This window comes from Eriocheir sinensis, chromosome 18 (assembly GCF_024679095.1).
Source record: "Eriocheir sinensis breed Jianghai 21 chromosome 18, ASM2467909v1, whole genome shotgun sequence".
NCBI classification, from domain to species: domain Eukaryota; kingdom Metazoa; phylum Arthropoda; class Malacostraca; order Decapoda; family Varunidae; genus Eriocheir; species Eriocheir sinensis.
In genome coordinates, this window is record NC_066526.1 from 9895980 (window position 1) to 9913869 (window position 17890).

General features: G+C 42.6%; 1 protein-coding gene across 1 annotated transcript in view; it reads right to left on the bottom strand.

Annotated features, from left to right (window-relative positions):
* The window catches only part of LOC127000174 (kin of IRRE-like protein 1), a 64989-nt gene that overhangs the window by 11257 nt on the left and 35842 nt on the right, over positions 1-17890 (bottom strand). The window contains exons 3-5 of the mRNA XM_050863566.1: positions 16853-17063; positions 12774-12908; positions 5109-5288 (exon numbers count right to left, since the gene is read on the bottom strand). Of these exons, the coding sequence (XP_050719523.1) occupies positions 5109-5288; positions 12774-12908; positions 16853-17063 (526 nt within the window). The remainder of the gene's footprint in view (positions 1-5108; positions 5289-12773; positions 12909-16852; positions 17064-17890) is intronic.

Here is a 17890-nt window from a genome sequence, read left to right on the forward strand (position 1 = left end):
ATTAAATGGGGATTCACAACATGGCTTCCGTAACAAAAGATCCTGCCTATCAAACCTATTGACCTTTTATAACGACCTCTTCTCAGTTTATGACGTAACCAAATCATTGGATGTAGTCTATCTTGATTTCCAGAAAGCGTTTGATAAAGTCCCACATCATAAATTACTTTATAAATTAAAGCAAATAGGTACTGACGGTCAAGTAAGCCAATGGATCGCGAATTGGTTGAGCAACAGACAACAAAGAGTGGTGATTGACGGATTTAACTCTGAGTGGACGCCGGTCACTAGTGGCGTCCCTCAGGGCTCGGTTCTTGGCCCAGTGCTCTTCATTATTTACATCAACGACATGGATGTTGGACTCAATAATCGCATTAGTAAATTTGCAGACGACACAAAGATTGGTAACTCGGTTCTCACTGACGAAGACAGGCAAAGCCTCCAAGAGGATTTGCACAAAATTTCAGCTTGGTCGGATAGATGGGAGATGCCCTTTAACGTAGACAAGTGCCAGGTCCTTCAAGTTGGAACAAGAAATAAGAAGTTCGATTACGAAATGGGCAGCGTTAAACTCACAAGCGTTCAGTGCGTTAAGGACCTGGGGGTCAAAATCGCGTCAAACCTCAGGCGGTGGCTGGAAGGATAGCGAGACGGCCCCGCGTCCAGGAGGACGCGAGTTCAATCCCCGACCGGTGCCACCAAGCTGGGAATTTTCAGCCGCCGCCGAGTGGCTTAAAACTACCCACATGCTGTCCAGAAGACCACCTATCAACCTGGACTCTAGATTGTAGGATCAAAGATGAAATCCGGGAGGGCAGCTTGAGCCAATGCAAGATGGCGCCACTATAAACACTCGCCTGCGCCAGAACGGGCTGGGCCGACCATCAGGACCCACCGGAAAGAAGCCTTGGACCGACCATCAGGATCCACCGGGAACAAGTCTACCGGCGCAATAGGCCGCGACGTAAAAAAAAAAAAAAAAAAAAAAAATGCATCGATGCAGCAAATAAAGCGAACAGAATGTTGGGCTTCATTAGAAGAAACTTTTTATTCAAGAATAAAGATGTAATACTTCCGCTCTACAATAGTTTAGTCAGACCCCATTTTTTTTTTTTTTTTTTTTTTTTTTACAGCAAAGGAGACAGTTCAAGGGCACACAAAAAGCAAACATTAATAAAAAAAAAAGCCCGCTACTCACTGCTCCTAAAAAGAATCCAAAGAGGTGGCCGAAAGATAGGTCAGTTTTGGGAGGAGAGGTGTCCTGATACCCTCCTCTTGAAAGAGTTTAAGTCGTAGGCAGGAGGAAATACAGATGAAGGAAGATTGTTCCAGAGTTTACCAGCGTGAGGGATGAAAGAGTGAAGATGCTGGTTAACTCTTGCATAAGGGGTTTGGACAGTATAGGGATGAGCATGAGTAGAAAGTCGAGTGCAGAGGGGCCGCGGGAGGGGGGGAGGCATGCAGTTAGCAAGTTCAGAAGAGCAGTCAGCGTGGAAATATCGATAGAAGATAGAAAGAGAGGCAACATTGCGGCGGAATTTAAGAGGTAGAAGACTATCAGTATGAGGAGGAGAGCTGATGAGACGAAGAGCCTTAGCCTCCACTCTGTCCAGAAGAGCTGTGTGAGTGAAGCCCCCCCACACATGAGATGCATACTCCATACGAGGGCGGACAAGGCCCCTGTATATGGACAGCAACTGTGCAGGGAAGAAGAACTGGCGGAGACGGTACAAAACGCCCAGCCTCGAGGAAGCTGATTTAGTAAGAGATGAGATATGAGATTTCCAGTTGAGATTTTGAGTTAAGGATAGACCGAGAATGTTTAGTGTTGAGGAAGGTGATAGCTGGGTGTTGTCAAAGAATAGGGGATAGTTGTTTGGAAGATTGTGTCAGTGGATAGGTGGAGAAACTGTGTTTTTGAGGCTAATAAGGACACCAGGTTCTTCATGCACCAATCGGAAATAATAGTAAGGTCTGAGGATAAGCGTTCTGCAGTCACCAGCCTAGAGTCGTTAAGTTCCTGAAGGTGGGTCTTCTATTAAAGAAGTTGAATAATGCAGAGTGGAATCATCGGCGTAGGAATGGATAGGACAGTTCGTTTTGGAAAGAAGATCATCAATGAACAACAGAAAAAGAGTGGGAGATAGGACAGAACCCTGTGGGACACCACTGTTAATAGATTTAGGAGAAGAACAGTGACCGTCTACCACGGCAGAAATAGAACGGTCAGAAAGGAAACTGGAGATAAAGGTACAGAGAGAAGGATAGAAACCGTTGGAGGGTAGTTTTGAAAGCAAAGATTTGTGCCAGACCCTATCAAAAGCTTTTGATATGTCCAGCGCAATAGCAAAAGTTTCACCGAAACGGCTAAGAGAGGATGACCAAGAGTCAGTTAAGAAGGCTAGGAGATCACCAGTAGAACGCCCCTTGCGGAACCCATACTGGCGATCAGATAGAAGGTCAGAAGTGGAAAGGTGCTTTTGAATCTTCCGGTTAAGGATTGATTCAAAAGCTTTAGATAGACAAGAAAGTAAAGCAATAGGACGGTAGTTTGAGGGATTGGAGCGGTCACCCTTCTTAGGTACAGGCTGTATGAAGGCATACTTCCAGCAAGAAGGAAAGGTATATGTTGACAGGCAGAGGCGAAAGAGTTTGACCAGGCAGGGTGACAGCACGGAGGCACAGTTTTTAAGGACAATAGGAGGCACTCCATCAGGTCCATAAGCCTTCTGAGGATTGAGGCCAGAGAGGGCATAGAAAACATCATTTTGAAGAATCTTTATAACAGGCATAAAGGAGTCAGAGGGGGATGAGTAGGAGGAATATGCCCAGAATCGTCCAGAGTGGAGTTTTTAGAAAAGGTTTGAGAGAAGAGTTCAGCCTTAGAGATAGATGAGACGGCAGTGTTGCCATCAGGACTGAGGAGTGGAGGGAAAGATGAAGAAGTGAAGTTGGAGGAGATGTTCTTGGCTAGATGCCAGAAGTCACGGGAAGAGTTAGAGAAAGCAAGGTTTTGACATTTTCTATTAATGAAAGAATTTTTTGGTTAGTCGGAGAATAGATTTGGCACGATTTCGGGCAGAAATGTAAAGTTCATAATTAGCATTAGTTTGAAGGCTCTGGTACCTTTTGTGAGCTGCCTCTCTATCATTGACAGCACGAGAACAAGCGTGATTAAACCAAGGCTTTTTTAGAGTGAGGAGTAGAGAAAGAACGAGGAATGTATGCCTCCATTCCAGAGACAATCACCTCTGTGATGCGCTGAGCACACACAGAGGGGTCTCTATCCTGGAAGCAATAATCATTCCACGGGAAATCGGAAAAGTACATCCTCAGATTGTCCCACCGAGCTGAAGCAAAATGCCAGAAGCATCGCCTCTTCGGTGGGTCCAGAGGGTGTACAGGAGCGATAGGACAGGATGCAGAAATAAAATTGTGATCGGAGGAGCCCAACGGAGAGAACAGTTTGACAGAATAAGCAGAAGGGTTTGAGGTAAGGAAGAGGTCTAGAATGTTGGGCCGATCTCCAAGACGGTCGGGAATACGTGTAGGGTGCTGGACCAACTGCTCTAGGTCGTTGAGGATAGCAAAGTTGTAGGCTTGTTCATCAGGATGGTCAGTGAAAGAGGATGAAAGCCAAAGCTGGTGGTGAACATTGAAATCTCCTAGGATGGAGATTTCAGCGAAGGGAGAGTGGGTCAAGATGTGCTCCACTTTAGAATTCAAATAGTCAAAGAATTTTACATAGTTGGTAGAGTTAGGTGAGAGATAAACAGCACAGATGTATTTAGTAATAGAATGACAGTGAAGTCTTAACCAGATGGTGGAAAATTCAGAAGAGTCAAGGTCGTGGGCACGAGAGCAAGTGATGTCGTTGCGCACGTAGGCGCAACATCCAGCTTTGGATTGAAATTTAGGATAGAGATAGTAGGAGGGAACAGAGTAGAGATTGCTGTCAGTAGCCTCAGAAACCTGTGTTTCGGTAAGGAAGAGAAGGTGAGGTTTAGAGGAGGAGATGATGTTCCACAGAATGAAAATTAGAGCGAAGACCATGAATGTTGCAGAAATTGAGAAGAAAGAGGTTCGAGGAGTTATCAAGACACCTCTCGGGTCGGCAGCCAGAAGGGAGTCCTCCTGGGGGAATTTGTGGTCCCCCAGTCAGGGACTCGAGGCTTGGTGTATGCGCGCCATTTTGAAATTTTGATTTTTGGAAAAGGTGTATATGTTGTGTGAATGTAGTGTGGTGTGGATAAAGAGAGGATCTGTCTTTAGAGAGCATGCTGAACTACTCTCCGGTGTTGGTGAGACAATAGGGAAACGGTTAGTGAGGACATGGGAAGGGTCTTTGGAGGGCTTCAGCTCCCTTCTCACCTCCCATATATACCTCACCGGGAGTGGCTTGCGCCCGTTCGGTAGGTGTCTTCCTACCTACTCCAGCCGGTACAGTTTTGGTCTCCTCACCATGCAAAGGACATTATTAAATTAGAAGGTGTTCAGCGTCGGGCAACAAAAATGATCCCTTCCTTGCGCAACAAATCCTACGAAGAAAGACTTTCCACCCTTAATATGTTCTCTCTTAAGAAACGTCGCCTCCGAGGAAAACTGATCGAATGTTTTAAAATACTTAATGGTTTCACGAATGTAGACAGAACAAAATTGTTTATGATCGATGACACTTTGCGAACGAGGAACGATGGCATAAAACTCAAATGAAGACAAGTAAATTTAGACTGCACCAAATTTTTCTTCACCAACGTTGTAGTGCGAGAATGGAATAAGCTCCCACCGTCAGTGGTCCAATGTAACACGATTGACTCCTTTAAAAACAAGCTCGACCGTCACTTCCTTGAACTTAATATTAAATAGAGTAGAAAAGCAACGTTTTGGAGCCATCTGATTAGTGTAGATTCACTTAGGTTTACGGACAGACCACCTAGTCTGGACCATGGGGTCTGTGTGGTCTGAATTTCTATGTAAATCTATATATATATATATATATATATCACACACACACACACACACACACACACACACACACACACACACACACACACACACACCTACTTACTTTATCCCCCCCCCCCCTCTCCCTTCCCCCCCACACCCACCGTCAAGCACGTGGACGGACACCGAGGCGGGCGTAGCGTGCACGGGCGCGCAGGTGTAGTTCCCGGCGTCCCTCCAGGTGGCTTGGGTGACCAGGAGCCAGCTGGTGCCCGAGTTCTTGTCCGTCACCAGCTGCACGCCACCCCGACGCCCGGCGTTGATCTCCACCAGCTCCTCCTTGGCTGCGGGGAGGAGAGAGGGAATGGAGGTGATGGTGGTTGGTTTGTCGAGGAGAAAATAAGAAGAGAAACTGACTGGTTTGAACGTAGAGGAGTGTAGAGGAGAAAAGAGAAGTTGTAAATGAGAGTAGGAGAGAGGAGCTGCAATTGATAGTGTTGTCTGAGAAGAAGAAAATAGGATCTGTAGTTGATGGGGATTTGTCTGGAGGAGAGAAAATATGAGATGTAACTGATCGTGCTTTTACGCTATCGTTGAACAAAGGGAGAATAAGAGGAACAAGTTGTGATTGATCTCCACTGTCAAGTTTGTGAGACCCCGATTCGTTAACGAGAAGGAAGAAGAGGAGGAGGAGAACGTCGATAAAGATGAGGAATGGGAGGAACGTGTATTTGTTGAAAACGGATGGGCCTTGATGCTAGTAGATGACAAAAAGGAAGAATAGGACGAAGAAGAAAAAAAGTGTAAGCAAAAAAAAAATAGTTGAGGAAAAATAAAGTAGCTGAAAAAAGTAAAATAAATTAACAAAACAAAAGAAGAATAAAGTACAGGAAAAAAATGTTACAGTAAGGAAAGAAAGACGATTGAAAGAATAAAGTAGCTGAGGATAAAGTAAATGAACAAAACAGAAGCAGGATAAAGAATAGGAAAATGAAAGTGTTAAAGTAGAAAAGAAAAAAATGATGTAAAGAATAAAGTATATAGCTAATGAGGGCAGTTAAAAGAAGGGCGTGGAGGAAGGAGCGAAAATTTTGCAAGTAGGATGAAGATAATGACAATGAGAATGTGAGGGAAAGAGGTTATTAGGGCGTGAAAGGGGAGGTGGAGGAAGAGGATGAGTAGGAGGGAAAGGAGAAAATGAAGAAGAAAAGACAGAAAAAGTAGATAAAAGAAAAAGAAGAAGAAGAGTTAACTGCACAAAGCGTATAACGAAAATGACTTATCCACAAACAAGGAATGCAATTTGGGATATTATAATGCATGTGGCCGAAGAATATAGGAAGACAGACATTAATTAAACACCTCGGGCCGAACCCCTCTCTGAACTCCTGTTTAATTAACTACCACCAAGTCGCTTCACGCACTTTCCATGTCCATTCTTATTTCGCGTCTTTGAAATTATAGTGACACATGACAAGATAAAGACCGCTGTTTGAATCATCTCAGGAAATCTTTTTTTCTCTTTAAATCCCTCTCTTTAGTAAATCTTTTCTCTCCTCAACGTTATTTTTCACACCTTGTCATTTCATCCTCCACCTTAGTCTCCTTCTGAAGCATCTTATTTCCATCATTACTTCGCCTCGGATGATACTAAAACAGGTAATATTCATAAAAATAATATTGATACTAATATTAAACAATCATACTCTTAAAGAATGCTAATATTAAAAAAAAAAATAGTAAATACTAACACTAAAATGCTAAAATACACACAAAAACAAAAAAAATCTTGAAAAATATTAATACCAATAAATAATACATATACCTTTCCCCCCATTTCCCTTTTTAGCATCTCTTCTCATCATCATCTTTTACTTACTTTCTCAGCAACTCATCGTCTCTGAACACAAGATAACGACATGGCGAGAGTTCATCTGCTTGAGTTCCCCCTCGCAGTGCGTCTTTATCCTCTTAACGCTCTTCATGCCTCGCAGTTTAAACCACCACCAAAGTTCCCTTCTGAGCAATCCAATTTCCATCATCGCTGAGCTCGTAAAATAGTTGAATTCGACCAAGACCAAAACTCAAGCTCGTTCACATTCTCCTCCTGATGCCTTTTCCCTCCCTTCTCAACACCCTCCTTTTACACCCAATGACCTTAAGCAACTCTGAACATTCATTTCACTCTTCCTCTTCCTTGCTTCCGTAAGAAAAAGTTGCTGAATCAACAAGCTATATAGTCTTGTGTTTGTATTCTCCTTCCGATATCTCTTTTTTCACCTTTTAAAACTTTATTTTACACCCAGTGACCTTAACTCATCGAAAAGTTAACTCTAAACAATTATACCCATTATCATTGCGCTCGTAAAATAAAGTTGCTGAATATGCGACAGAGACTATAACACAAGTTCGGAATCACCTTCTGACACCTTTTTACCCTACCTTGTTCTACATTCATTAACCTTAATCAAACCACCAGAGAAGTCTTTCCTAAACAGAAGAACTTTCATTGCATTAATTATTTTGTCGCACCCAGTAGGTTTTCATAACAGCGTAGTGATAGATAAAGAAGAGTGCCTAGTGGGTGACGAATGCTACTTTACATAGTTATCTGCCTTACCACCTTTTTAACACTTCCTCCCTTTTCTACATAACAGGCGACACTAAACCAATTCTTAAGACACCCCCTGGGCCCTATATTTTTTTTCTTTCACTATGTTGTTACGAAAAGCTACCTGAAGCGATAAAACAAGAAATAAAACAAATCGGTTAATTTGAATGCCCTTGAATTCCTTTTATAACATTCTCTTTTCGTGGCACCTGCAATTGAACCTTTATTTTTCTATCACTGCAATGTAAATAAAAAAATGCAATAAAATAACAGATATAATGGTCACCTCAGTTCGAATATCTTTGAACAGTCAGATTTTACCTAAAACAACTCTAAATCAGCCCAAACTCACTTGACCTTCAGAAAGCTACTGTAGGTATACAAAGTAATGAATACGATAACAACGCCTTGGTTCAGATTCCCCTTCAGGCATCTCCTTTCCCTCCTTAGAACCTCCACTCCCTCTTAACATCCTCCACCGTTACCACCCCAGCAAATTCACTGAATACAAAATAACAACGCATACCATAACAGCTCATTAGTTTCGGTTCCCCTCCTAGCACGTCCTTTCCCTTCTCAGCACCTCCTTGCCTTTCTTTAGCAGCCTCCTTTCACAACAAACTGCCTCCCATCCCCTTCTGTTTCTATTAGCATTTGGGCTCTTAAGAAAGTAAGGTTAAAACAATACAAGATTATAGTACAGGAGACTCGGTTCGAATTCCCCTTCCTGACTCCTCATGTTCCCTCTCCGTGAACACATTATTCCTTTTATTATTGCGCCCCGTTGTAAAAATAAAAAAACGTGAATTCAGCAAAAAATAATAGACCTCACCATACAAAGGCTCGAATCTCCCGCCCAACGCCCTCTTTTTATACCTAAGGCCCCTAAAATAAGTCGCCCGTGAGAACTTTATAACTTTCATTATTACGCTGCACTGTTAAAAGAAAAATGTGAATAAGGTAAAATAACAAAGGCTATACTACAAACGGGTTCGAATCTCCCCCCGCTTTTCACACCTAAGGCCCTTAAAACAACACTAACTTCCCCATGAATTCTGTGTTTCCTCTTCCCTTTACCATTACCCTCTTCTAAAAATACATGAATACAGGAAAATACTACAAACAGGTTCAAATTCCCTCCGAACACCCTCTTTTCACACCTAAGGCCCCTAAAACACCACTAACACCCACATGAACTCTCCTGTGTTCCCTCTTCCCTTATCATTACCCTCTACTAAGAATACTGTACTTGAATACAGCAATATACTACAAACATGCTCGAATCTCCCTCCCAACACCCTCTTTTCGCACCAGTGTCCCCCAAACCAGAACCAAGTCGGCCGTGAACACTTTATTTCCATTATCGGGGCGTCGCGGAAAGAGTGTTGGCGGTAAATTGTGGGGATGGGCCTCGAGGGCACAGGAGGAGGGCCAACCCGCGCCCCGGAACGGCCTCTGCGGGCGCGTGGCTCACAGGGGTGGCGCCGAGGCACAAAGAGCGCCTGGCTGCTGAGAACTCCTCGTTGTGGGGCCTCTTTTCTCTTATGTAACGACGCGTGAGGGTGTAGGGAAGGAGGAATGAAACGTGTGGCTGGGTTGGTGGGGTGTGTTGGTGTGTGAGTATGTGTGTGTGTGTGTGGGGGGGGGGGCATGTTTATCGGTTTGTGTGTTGTTATGTAGTTATTATGGTAAGGATCCTGGGTTGTTACTGCTTCCTTCAATAATGATCAAAGTTTACTGTCTTAATTTAAATGCTCCTTAGAATTCTGTGGTTTTGTGTGTCATGGGTCATATTACTGTTATTATCAGTGTTGTTGTTGTTGTTGTTGTTGTTGTTGTTATTCTTAAGTCACCGTTAGCATTGTAGCAGTGTAGCCGTAGTAGCACGACCAAGGGGGGAAGGGGGAGGCGAGGGGGAGAGGGGTGTCTCAGCAATGCAGCCTCTTGGTGGGAGAAGGAAGCAGTGATGAGAGAGTGGCTGGCTGACGGACCCGAGGAATGGCTGTTGCAGACAACTCAAGAGCCGTAAATGTGTCCACAAGGAAATAGGCTCTTCCTCTTCTTCCTCTTCTTTTTTTTTTCTTCTCCTCCTCCTGTTCCTCGTCCAATTCGTCTTCCGCCTCCTCTTCATGTCCATCCCCAACTCTTTTAGTCACTACATCTTCCTTTTTCCATCTTTTCTCCTCTTTTTTCCTTTTCGCCCTCTTCGTCTTCGTCTTACTCTTACTCTTCATCTCCTTCATCTTCGTTTTGCGTTTCCTAGTTTCCTCCTCCTCTTCCTTTTCCTTCACCTCCGTCAGCTCGATCACCGTCTTCTTCTCGTTGTGGTATTTCCCTTATCCCTTCTCTGTCTTCCTCCTCCTCCTCCTCCTCCTCCTGAACCATTAAGCAATATAACAATTCCTGAAACATGGATCAACAGAAATGATTTGTGAGAGACATTAATCTGTTCATCATGGTGTGTGTGTGTGTGTGTGTGTGTGTGTGTGTGTGTGTGTGTGTGTGTGTGTGTATGTGTGTGTGTAAAGGGTTGGTTAATATGTTGTTTTTGTTCTTGTTTTAATAAACATGTATTCTTCATTTCTTTGATTTGTATATTTATAGCTTCAAAATGTAATGCCTTTGAAGCTTTTGTGTTTCTCTTCTATTTTTGCCCCTTTTTCTCTTTCCGTTTTGCCATTAGGTAATTACTGAGATTCTTTTTGTGTACTTGTTTTTCTAGGTAATTTTGATGTAATTTTATATCTAGATTTTTTTATGATATTGGTATTTTTTTTCTTTTTTTCATATGTATTTTCAGTTTTATTTTGTGATATGTTTTGAAATAATCGTTTTTTTTGTTGTTGTTGTTGTTGATAGCAATGTTAATATTTTTAATAGAGATAACACACACACACACACACACACACACACACACACACACACACACACACACACACACACAGACACACAGAGAGAGAGAGAGAGAGAGAGAGAGAGAGAGAGAGAGAGAGAGAGAGAGAGAGAGAGAGAGAGAGAGAGAGAGAGAGAGAGAGAGAGAGAGAGAGAGAGAGAGAGAGATCACATTCGCACTTTCCCTAAAAATCTGAATTTGTTGTAATAGAACTTCAGCATTTTCCCCTCCTCTTTGTAACATTTTTCTATTTTCTTTTTGTCTGCCTTATATCATTCTCCCCTGAACCCTTCCCTTACTAGTCTAGTCCTTTTCCTTGTCATTGTTCTCCTTCTCAAGTTCCCTTCACCATCTGCTTCGCACCTGCCCTTCCCTCCTTCTCTCCCTTACCTGTTCTTTTTTTATCCTCAACCCTTTAGTAAAGAATGAGGTCGAAAAACTCGCGAGGAGGAAACACAGAGGACCAGGAAGTGGGAGAACGAGGGTATGGAGTGTGCAACAAGTGGAAACAATGTTGGTAGTGGTGGTGGTTAAGGTGGTGGTGTTGTATGGTGTAGATTGGTGCTGTTGTTCTGGTGGTGATGGAGAAGAGGATGGAGGGTAGTTGGCAGTGGTGGTGGAGGTGATTTTTGTGTTACTGGTGGTGATGGTTGTGTAGTGGTGATGGTGGAGGTACTGGTGGTGATGGGTGTTGTTCTGGTGGTTGTGGTGGTAATGGAGGATGTGCGTGTGTGTGGGTTTGTTTTGTTGTTGTTGGTGGTGGTAGTCTTGGAGGTGGGTGATGAAGAAAAAAATACAGGGAGGAGTGTCTCAAGGTCTGATTTACAGGGCAGAGGAGGCGGCTCGGCGGAGGCACGTAAAGGAACTGCATAAAGGAAAATGATATGCATGAGGCGAGAGTGAGTTAGAGGCGCGGGGAAGAGGCCACGAGGAGAGGAGGAACAGGGTGGAGAGAATGAGAGATGAGAATTAGTTGATTTAAAACATACTGAAATATTGAAAAAAACTAAATGTGCAATATGAAAGAAAGCTATGTGTTCAATATTGATAAAAGCTGATAAAATTTAATCTGGGAAAAAACTGTGGAGTATGGAAGAAAAGGGTCAAGAGTGAAAAAAAAAATGATTATGGAATATGGAGAAAAACAGGGCTTGGAATATTTATTAAAAACTGATTGTGCAGTATTGGAGAAAAATGACTGAAATATGGAAAAGAACTGTTGGTGGAATATGAAAAAAAAATCACAGTGAAATATGGAAAAAAATCTATCATTGGTATACGGTGAAAAAAAATGGCTGTGGGGTGTGGAGAGTAAACAGACTGAAATATAAAAAAAAATACTGACTGAAATAAAATAAATATTCTGAAATATGGAAAAAAATGCCTGTGTTATATTCAAGAAGAATGACTGTGGAAAAAAAAACTTGTGTGGATTATTGATAGAAAAAAAAACAGACTGTGGATTACGAAAATTAGAGGGAGAGAGATTTTTTGGTGAAGTGACGGAAATTAATGGAAAAAAAAGAGGAAAAAAACAAATAATAAATAAAAAAGTGCAACTGAAGAAAAATTAGATAAAAATGGGAAAGGTAAAACATTTATTAAGAATGGAACGAAGAGACAGAGAAGGAAATACATAGAAAGGACAGACAACACACAGACAGGCGGACAGTCACAACGGATAAAGGATCTACACGCGTGAAAGGACAGAGGAAAGAGAGAGAGAGAGAGAGAGAGAGAGAGAGAGAGAGAGAGAGAGAGAGAGAGAGAGAGAGAGAGAGAGAGAGAGAGAGAGAGAGAGAGAGTCTAAAAGAAAATACGCAACCCTTTTTTCCCTTCCTTCTCTCCTTTCCTTCCTTCCTTCCTACCTCTCCACTTTCATCCAATTCCACGCACTCACCTCCACCACAAACCCTTTTCATCCCTCCCTTCTCTCCCCTTCCACACATCTTGTTATTTATCTGCAATTTGTACTTCTGTTTTTTTTCTGTTAGTATTTTCTCTTTCGTTATTTGTCTTTGTTCTTTTCTGTTTCTCTTTTAATCGTTTTTTTCCTCATGTTTCTTTCTCCCTTCGGTATATATTTTTTTCTTCTCATCTTTCTTTCCTTCCTTGCATCCATTCTCCCTTTCCATTAGCCTTCCCAGCATCACTTTTCCCATCCTCTCTTTTCCATCCTCTATTTCCTCATCTCTCTTCCTTATCCTTCTCCCCTCTTCCCTTTTCTTTTCATAACTTGCACAACATCACGTTCCCCTCCTCTCTTACTAGTCATCTTTTTCCTCCCCTTCCCCATTAACATCCCCCCCCCCGGTGTGTACTCACGTGGGTCGCGGGGCAGCACGTGGTACCAGGTGACGGGCGCTCCCCTGATGGCGCCCTTCACCACGCACGTGATGTTGATGTCGCTGCCCGCCTTCATGAAGATCTCCCTCGAGCCGGTAATGCGCGCGATGGGGACTGGGGGGAGAGGTGGGGAGGAGTTAGATTAGGGGTGACAGGTGTGGGGTGTAAGAGGTAGTGTGTGTAAGGGGTGTAAGGGGGTATGGTGGAGAGGAGGGGGGGGGGGATGTTGAGTAGAGGACTTGAAAAATGATAAAATCTCAGGTCCTTTACTTTACTGTTTACACTGGCAGAATAATCAATTAGTAATGAGGGTTTTTATCTTATAACATGGTGAATAGCTTCGTTATGCCCAAATATATTCAAATTAAGCATGTTATATGGACATGTTTTTAATTAATGTTATGTCATTCCTTTGGCAGTGTAAAGTTTTCTTTGCAAATTGGCGTTGAAAAATAGCTGTCACCCCTCTGGCCAAGGAAATTAGGATTTTTTTTTTTTTTGTGGTAATAGGCATCAAAACGCCCGGACGCGAACAGGTCAAATGGAGATTAAAATAGAGGATAAAAGAAGAGGAGAAGGAGAAGGAGGAGGAAGGGCAAAGATTAATTGGGAGGAGAGAAGGTTGGTGAATCTATAGAACGTGAAAGTGGAGGTAAATAAACTAAAGAGGAATAAGAAAAGAAAATGGGAACTGGAATGCATGAGTGACGAAAGACAAGTAGATGAGAAACAATTACTGAATATGATGAGGATGAGAATAATGAAAAAGATGAGACGAAAGATAAAACAAAAAATATGAAATCGCTATCGACTAGAAATAATTAAAAAAATGTAAATATGATGAAAAAGGAGATAGAAAAAAGGTACGTACAGGGGAAAGAATGGAAAGAAAGAATAGAAAATGGAAGGAAGAAGAAATTAGAAAAAGTTACGAGGACATTGAGAAGAGAGAAAAAAAACAGCAAAAGAAATGGAAGTTGAGAATACAGAACGAAAGAGAAAGAGGAAGAAGGAAGACCAGAGAAAACAGAAGAATCAAAGAAGAAAATAAGAGAAACATAACCAGGAGGGGAAGAAGAGAGGGACAAGCGAGGCGAAGGTGTGCAACAAAAAGTTAAATGTAAGGGAAAAGTGGGAGATGGAAGAGGGAAGTTGGGGAAAGGTCAACAAAGGAGGGGAAAGAAAGAAGAATCAAGGATGAGGGAGTGTTGGTGAAGGTAACATAGTTAGGGAGAAGAAGAAGGAGGAACTAGGAAGAAGGGAGACAAAGAAAAAGGCGTTGATAGATGAGGGAGATGAAGAAGAAGAAGAAAGATTAATAGGAGAGATCAGAGAATGTAGATTTTGAATGTCAGAAGAAGAAAGGAGGAGGAAGAATAGGAATGTAAGGAAGAGAAAAGGATGAAAAAAGAAAAGGAGAAATAGAAGGAGAACGAAGTGGACGAGGAGAATGAAAAAAAACCCAGAAACTCCAAGTGCTTAAAAGACAATGAGAATGAAATAACAAATATATATAAAAGGTAAATGACAGTCGAGCTACAAAAGGAAAAGTTACAAAAAGGAGAGAACAAAAGAGAAGAATGATACAAATAGGAGGTGTTTCAGAAGGGGAATAATTAAAAAAAAGCATGAAATGAAAAAGGCAACGGAAATAATACAATCAATGAAAGGTTAAGAGGATACAAAATTAGGATAAAAGAAGTAGATAGTGAACAAAGCAATGAAATATGATCACAGGAGAAACAGAAGAAGTACAAAGAGAGAGAGAGAGAGAGAGAGAGAGAGAGAGAGAGAGAGAGAGAGAGAGAGAGAGAGAGAGAGAGAGAGAGAGAGAGAGAGAGAGAGAGAGAGAGAGAGATGGGTAAGAGTACAGGAAACTGCATGAGAAACAGAGGCCAAGAGAAAGGAGGCGGAGGAAGGACGAGGGGAAGAGAGGGAGAGGAACAACTTGACTGTTTAGAGAAATAGGAATTTGGTGCCCGTGAACCCTTGTGATTGGCGCTCAAGAGTTGTTGTTGTTGGTGTTGTTGTTTTGCTACGATGAATACCCATACGTAAGGAATGCAAATTGATAAATAACTCAACGGGTGCTACGTATTAGCAGTGGCAGTAAAAGCAGTAATAATAATAATAATAATAATAATAATAATAATAATAATAATAATAATAATAATAATAATAATAATAATAATAATGATAATGATAATGATAATAATAATAATAATAATAATAATAATAATAAGCTAAAAGAAAACAATGACATGAGCTGTTGTCCTTAAATGTGAATAAAAAAAATAGTTTTAAAAGGAAGTTAAAAAAAAAACAGGGAAGAGAATGTCTAAAAACGGAAAAGGGTAAAACAACAAAAACGTAAATATACTAGAGAAAGATAAAACAATAGAAAAGTGAACGAATGGAAAAATAAATACGAACTTCAAAAAATCAAAACCAAAATAATGTAAAAAATAAAATACGAGAAACAGGAAAATAAGGAAAGAAAAAAAAAGATGAGTATAGAATTCAGAGTAGAGAGAAAAGTTTTAAAAGTACCAAAAATAAAAGTTAAAAATAGAAAACGTAGATATATGTCATTACCAACTGAAGAAAAATGGAATAGAGATTTAATTGCCACGTTCCCTCCTCCCTCAGTCCCCCACTCACCTTCCTTCCGTCTCTCAAACATCTATTATTTATCTTCCCTTCTCTCTCTCTCTCTCTCTCTCTCTCTCTCTCTCTCTCTCTCTCTCTCTCTCTCTCTCTCTCTCTCTCTCTCTCTCTCTCTCTCTCTCTCTCTCTCTCTCTCTCTCTCTCTCTCTCTCTCTCTCTCTCTCCTGCTTCATTTTGTTTCTCAAATTCTTCCTTTTCCTTTTGGTTTCGTCTGTTTCTCCTTATTTATGGTTCCTTGTTTCATTTCCTCACATTCGCTTTCTCTCCCTTTCCTTTTTTCTCTCCTTTCATTCGTCTTTGTATCCTCCCTTTTTCTCTCCTTTTCTATTTCATATCCCTCTTTTTTCAGCTTGATCGTATATTTTCCTTCCTTGAAATTCCTTCATATCCCTTTTTTTTTACCATCACACTTTTCTTCGTTGCTCTTTGTCTTATCCTTTCCTCTCTTTCCTTTATCTCTTATTATTATATCAGAGATCTTATTTATCATTCTTCTCTTCATCTCCATTGTTACCTTTCTTTCCATGCCTTCCTATCCTTCTGGCTTGTGTACCCTTTCTCTTCCATCCCTTTCACTCCACTATTTCTTTTAGTCTCTTATCTTCCTCTCTTTCGCTTCTCCTATCCTTTGTAACCTAACCTTTCTTTTTCCTCCTTATCCCTGCTTTTACCTCTCATCCCAACCACTTTCTTCCTCCCCTCCACTTCATCCCTCACACCATATCTGTCTCTTATCTTCTTTTTTTTCTCTTCTCCTTCTTTCCTTTGTAGCCCAGCCATTCCTCTCATCCCATCCACCACCCACTCGCCCTTTCCTCCTCCTCCCCTCCCTTCCACTCCATCCCTCCCTCCATCTTCATCCATTAACCTCTCGTCATCTTCCTTTTTCTGCTGCCACACCTCTCCTCCTCCGTCACTCCACCCTTAGGCCTGTCCTCTTTTCCTTCTCTCTCTCTCTCTCTCTCTCTCTCTCTCTCTCTCTCTCTCTCTCTCTCTCTCTCTCTCTCTCTCACACACACACACACACACACACACACACACACACACACACACACACACACACACACCTCACTCACCTTCCTCCACCTCCAACACACCCTCACACCCTGTACCCACCCTTTCTCCAGTCCAACACACCCTGTGCCCATCCCTCCCTCCCCAGACACACCCACTCACCCTTTACCCATGGCCTAATAGCCCAGCCAGGGTTGATAGCCCCCCCAAAAAAAGAAAAAAAACTGTACCCACCTTCTTCACCTGATACCTTCTCTTCCTCCACCCGAAGCACATCCTCACACCCTATACCCACCTTCATCACCTTATACCCCCCCTTCCTCCACCCGAAACACACCCACACACCCTATACCCCCCATCCCTCCCCCTCCACTCACCCACGACGCTGAGCCTGAAGCGGCGGAATATCTTGGGCTGCGTGGACACCTGGCACTCGTAGAGGCCGGAGTCGGTGATGGCGGGCCGGTCCACCTCCAGGCTCCAGAAGGGCGAGCCGGGCAGGTGCAGCGCGCGGAACCTCGTGTCCGTCGTGTACGTGAAGTTACCTGTGGTCAGCACGTGCAGGTCCTGGCGCCTGATCCACGACACCTGGGGAGGAGAACACCTGTTGTAGTGCGGGAGAATAATTATTACGTGTTTTGTTATTGGAATGGTTGATGAGGCACCTGGTTTTAAGTAAGGGATGAAAATGTTAGAGGAACATCAGGTGATTTTGTATGATTCGTGACACCTGGGAAGGAAAAATACCTGGTTGTATGTATGAAAGGAGTAATTTTGTTTGAAATGGTTTTATGTTTATAAGGGCCTCATTATTATGTGTCAGCGGTGTTGGCAAGCCTGTGAACGATGTCTCCCTGATGGCAGTGATCATGCCAGCGTGGGGCGTACAAGTCATCATGATGGTGTACAGTGATCCCCGCGCCGCCTCACGCAGAGGAATGGTTTACAGCGTAGAGTCTGGAGAGGAATCCTTCGTTTATAATGAAATATTAAGGTAGTAACAAGCGAACAAGTGAGTGGTGAGGCACTGACGTAGAGGGAAGGCGCCCTGTGTTGCCAACTCTAGGAGAGGTAACGTAGGGAATGCCATGATATTTTAGTATTATTATTTAACTAAGCAATGGAATGAACTATTTATTTAATCGGAAACTTAAAAAACAATGCTTATTATTCAATGGAAAGCGACCAAAGTGCCCCAGGTGTCAATTTAACCATGTCGACAAAACCATCTGGGCACTGTGGGTAAAACAACGGCGCATCGGTGACGTCACGCCGAGCCCAGAGTGCTGCGAAAAGTGCCGGAGTGAGGGTGTGTCCGTGTGCCGTGCGTGTTGGGGTCCCCGGCGGGTGTGTCGCGCGTGTGCAAGGCGGGCGGCGGCGTGCTGAGGCGGCCACTACGCGAGGATCAGGTGAGA